This window comes from Schistocerca americana, chromosome 2, assembly GCF_021461395.2.
Source record: "Schistocerca americana isolate TAMUIC-IGC-003095 chromosome 2, iqSchAmer2.1, whole genome shotgun sequence".
Classification (NCBI taxonomy): Eukaryota; Metazoa; Arthropoda; class Insecta; order Orthoptera; family Acrididae; genus Schistocerca; species Schistocerca americana.
Genome location: NC_060120.1, coordinates 873,284,679 through 873,289,235, shown reverse-complemented (window position 1 = coordinate 873,289,235; position 4,557 = coordinate 873,284,679). Strand labels below are relative to the sequence as shown.

Here is a 4,557-nt window from a genome sequence, read left to right as displayed (position 1 = left end):
ACGAAAAAATTATTTGAAGTATCTCCTGTTGTGTATATTAATTCATAAGCAAAAGCAAGCGCCAGTCTGCTGTAAAGTGGCCCGTTGTGCGTGGTTTGCCGTTACATTATTGCCAACGCGTGAAGTCTTCAGCATTATTAACGACGTTTCTGTGAGATTCATGCCGAGAAATGTCACTGTGCCAAACCTGACTTCATGTGATGCTCGTGTTCGAAACTTCTATATTCAGAATGTTTCTACGATAGGTATCATCCAAGAGAATGCATCAAATCTTCCTGAATAATAAACATACGAACAAAATATAATAATTAATATTAGAAGTGATATGAGAGTGGAATATTAGAATATGAGAATTTAAAAAGATTGCACCCCTCCCCCCCCCCGCCCCCCCCCCAACATACCATACGTACACATACTATCTAATAAATGCGTGACACTTACTGTGAAATGCAGGTGTAATTTTACAATTAATATAATGAATTTCTATAGCATAATTTTCTAAGAAACATTCGTGTAGCAACTTTTATGGACAGGCGTAGATAAATGAAAACAACAATAACAAAATAAACAAAACAATAACGTGGTTTCGAATAGGGCTCAAAATTAAGAAACTCTGAAGCCAGGCACTCGGTCGCCAAATTTCACAGTAAAATCCTCGAAAATACCTTGTAAACTTTGACCGTCGATTTTTCAGCAACGATCGAGTATCTATGGATAATCTAAGACACGTGTTCCCTTATTCTGAATCCTCTTCGACTGAGCGAATTTCCTGGGAAACCGGTGATGGCTTGCTGTCTTCTCCTCGTCATTATGACTTTCAGAAGCTATTTGTGCCTGCAGGGGGTATGCTGACAGCGATGATGGACATAACGTTCGAGTGCTGGTTTAATCATTCGATATCTGTTGTGCTAAGATCATCTCCACAAGTCTGATAAATATCGGACTGGTGCCTCATGATGTAAAACACTGCCTTGGCGTCAGTGTAGACTACATGGTTTCCTACACATTGTAAAGAAACACAACTACTTCCTGAACTGCAGTACCCGTTGCCACATATAACTAAATGCCAACACATATGAGGGGGCACCCAAAAGATACTGAACTTATTTATTCACGTTATAAGTACAGATCTTCATTCCCCTTCAAAGTTCTCTCCTCTTGCAGTAATACACCTGTCTAATATTATAGTTCATTTTTCAAAACAGTTTAAATTCAACATTTTTTGATGATTGATGGTAGCTCTGTCGTTTTTATCTTCGCCTCACCAACATCAGCAAAACTCTTTCTTACATGTCTGTCTTCATTTCAGGAAATAAAAAAGGCGCATGGGGCAAGATCGGCTGAGTATGGGGGGAAGGGGTATGAGAAACATGAGTTACAATATATTTTATCAAGAATTGTCGTACAGACAGGCCTATGTGAAAACACCCAATTTCGTGAGGGAAAAACCAATCACCAGCCTGCAACAAATCAGGCCACTCCTTTTGGAAAACACGTCGCGGCCCTTCTTTCAGAGCACCACGTGCTTCCATGCGAGCTTCTTTTTATTTTGGGACCAGTAGCTGTAGCAAGAATTTGCAGCCACTCTTTTCATTCCGAAATCTGTTGCAAATCACTTTTGATAGCTCTTTAATGGTATGTCGTCGATGACTGAATAAAAGTTTTCAACATTTTCATGTGTTTGGGCCGAGGAAGGACGACCAGAACGAGGTTTGTCACCAACTGACATTTCACCATTCTTGAAACGGAAAATCTAATCAAACACTTGAGTTTTCTCCATAGCATCGTCATTGTACGCCATTTTTAACATTTCAAGAACTTCTGATCCCCTTTTCGTAGCCAAACATCTGTTCAGAAAAATGAACCATTGCAAAATCGACGATCACAATAAACAGTTGTCACTGTAAACTCTGCCGAAACAAGTCCCTAGCATCTTCAGATGTTCAGATGTGTGTGAAATCTTATGGGACTAAACTGCTAAGGTCATCAGTCCCTAAGCTTACACACTACTTAACCTAAATTATCCTAAGGACAAACACACACACCCATGCCTGAGGGAGGACTCAAACCTCCACCGGGACTAGCCGCACAGTCCAAGACTGCACCGCCCCAGACCGCTCAGCTAATCCCGCGCGGACCTAGCATCTTCAGCGATGACACTCGGCTTACTGTCTCTGGAATGGTCGCTCTATGCACTCCAAATCATAAAAGTCGGTGCTACAAAAGCTCTGTCACCCAGCAAGTTAGTTCGGTTTCTTTTGGTTATTCTCCCTGAATAAAAGGTTGCCAATTAAATAGTTAATTGAGAGAAATCTGAGCTAATATGACTAAGTATGTGATGGTGACGCAGAGAGCGGACACCAGCAGATGGCGGTCGATGGTGAGGAAACCGGCAGCCTTGAACGACAGCGGGCGAGAGGTCAGCACTTGCGTCAGCAGCGGCTCCATCCCCGCGCTGAGAAACGGCCGCCCCTGCAGCGTGGCGACCCTCACCACCAGGTCGCGCGTGCGCTCTGCCTCGTCCACCGTCGCCGAGCAGGAGAGCACCACGGCCACCAGGTTCAGCAGGTGTGACGTCAGCCACGTTGCCGCTGACGCCTTGGAATTGTTGACCACAGTGGCGTGGCTCTTCTCTGGCGCCACCCACAACACCAGAAACTCGTACGCGCCATAAATGAGAGCAGAGAATGATGTCGTTATGTGAAGAACCAAGCTGATGCCGAAGTGGCGCTGGAAAAATTCTGCTGCCCGCTGGAGAACTGCGTGTGCGTGGTGCAGCCGGTCCACCCCGAGATGGGATACCAGCGCCGCTTGTCGAACATAGCCCAGGAGGATACGCGAAAAGTGCCTATCACCGTGAGGAGTGGCGGCGATGAGGATACTGTCGTTGAGTACACGAAATCTCTCACGCAGTTCGAGTACAAGTGTGGTGATCTGCAGTAGGACGAGGGATTCCAGGCCTCCAAATAATGCATACAGTATCCACAGTACTACGCGTGTATTCTCAGGGAACCGGCGAAGATAAACTGTAGCCAAAGAGAATTCCACTGCTCTTAGAACAAAGGAAACACAGCACAAAAGTAAGCCGACGAGTTTTCCTCTTTTCTGCTTTTTGTATTGTACACGTCCATCAAAGTACTCGAGAGATTCAAGAAACAATTTCAGGTCTTCCAACATAAAAATTGTACTACATGCAAATGGCCAGAGTACTCTCGAAGAGTTGAGTAGTCTCACTGCGACATCTACGAAAACGGTGATTTTTGGCAGTTCCTGATAAAGTTTGAGCATTGCATACATGTCCACGCCTAGCGTGGTAACCGCTAAAAGAAAAAAAGTATTGGACTTTGCTTTCACCACTTTAAACATCACTGACGACTCTGCTCTAGCCGTTTGTTTGGAAGGCATTAGCCCTACTATCTCTAATACTGCACATAGAGGTTTGGGTACAATATAGAAGTCACCAGCATGCATTTTATGAAAATTTGCGACTCGCAATCAGCTACCTACGAATTTTATTTTCCTATTTCTTTGTTATACAGAAGACAGATATCCCTCCAGCAGACACCGTACACTGCAGCTAAGCGTGCTCTTTGTGCTTCTGAGCAAAACCTGCCAATGCATGTCAGACCTTTATTCCCTCTTATACTGGTTTGGAGGAACGGCAAGCGTTGCGCTGTCATGTTAATTGATTCCTTCCTGAAGGCACTTTCTTGATTAGGCCGCATTAAGGATATTGTGTCTGCCAATATGGCAGAATTAGCGCTCGGAATTTTAAGCAATCTATATCAAACACTGAAACGTCCCCTTTGAACAATTATACCAGACTGTGCTTAAACTGACACACAATATTTTGTTAGCGCAACGCAATCTGACTTTCAAAATTCCCTACAAAAGAATGGCCCTGACTAACATTAAACTATACCTTTCACAAATCACTTACCTCACAAAAATCTTCGCTGCTCAAGCTACTGCAATACAGCGAGCGCCACTACTGCCAGCTAAATAAAAGATTCAAACTATGGAAGGCACTAACTACTGATAGGGATAGTTGGCAAATGAAAGATATTAATAGAGAACGAACAATGTATTTACCTTGATATCATCATGTATAAATATAGCAGTTCATGACAAATTTCAAAACTCCGCCATCTCTCTCCCCACATCCACCACTGCTCGCGGCTCACCTCCAACTGCGCAACGCTACGCGCTGTTCACATCCAGCTGCCGCTGCCCAATACTACAATGGCGAGTATTACAACAATGCAAAGCAGCCACAGACTGCACACAGCACAGCCAGTGATTTTCATACAGAGGTGGCGTTACCAATAAAAAAACCTAAACAGCCTACTTACATAGCCCCCATGCTCCCCACAAAAAAATTTTACAAATTTTTTTTGGGCAGTGGCCAATAATGATTTGATAAAATTTTTCATAATTACAATAACAAAGAAATCAAATGCACACACTTATTGATACTATGTTGGTCAAAAGCTCAAATTTTCTCACAGTCTATAAAGACAGTCCTGATCATTCATCACAGTGAAACTGCCATTTCTT

General features: G+C 43.4%; 1 protein-coding gene across 1 annotated transcript; it reads right to left on the bottom strand.

The window, feature by feature from the left end:
- Positions 1-2,298: 2,298 nt before the first annotated feature.
- LOC124594507 (gustatory and pheromone receptor 32a-like) lies at positions 2,299-3,297 on the bottom strand. Its single transcript, XM_047132881.1, has one exon. It carries the CDS (start codon positions 3,295-3,297, stop codon positions 2,299-2,301), a length of 999 nt encoding a protein of 332 aa, XP_046988837.1.
- Positions 3,298-4,557: the final 1,260 nt, after the last annotated feature.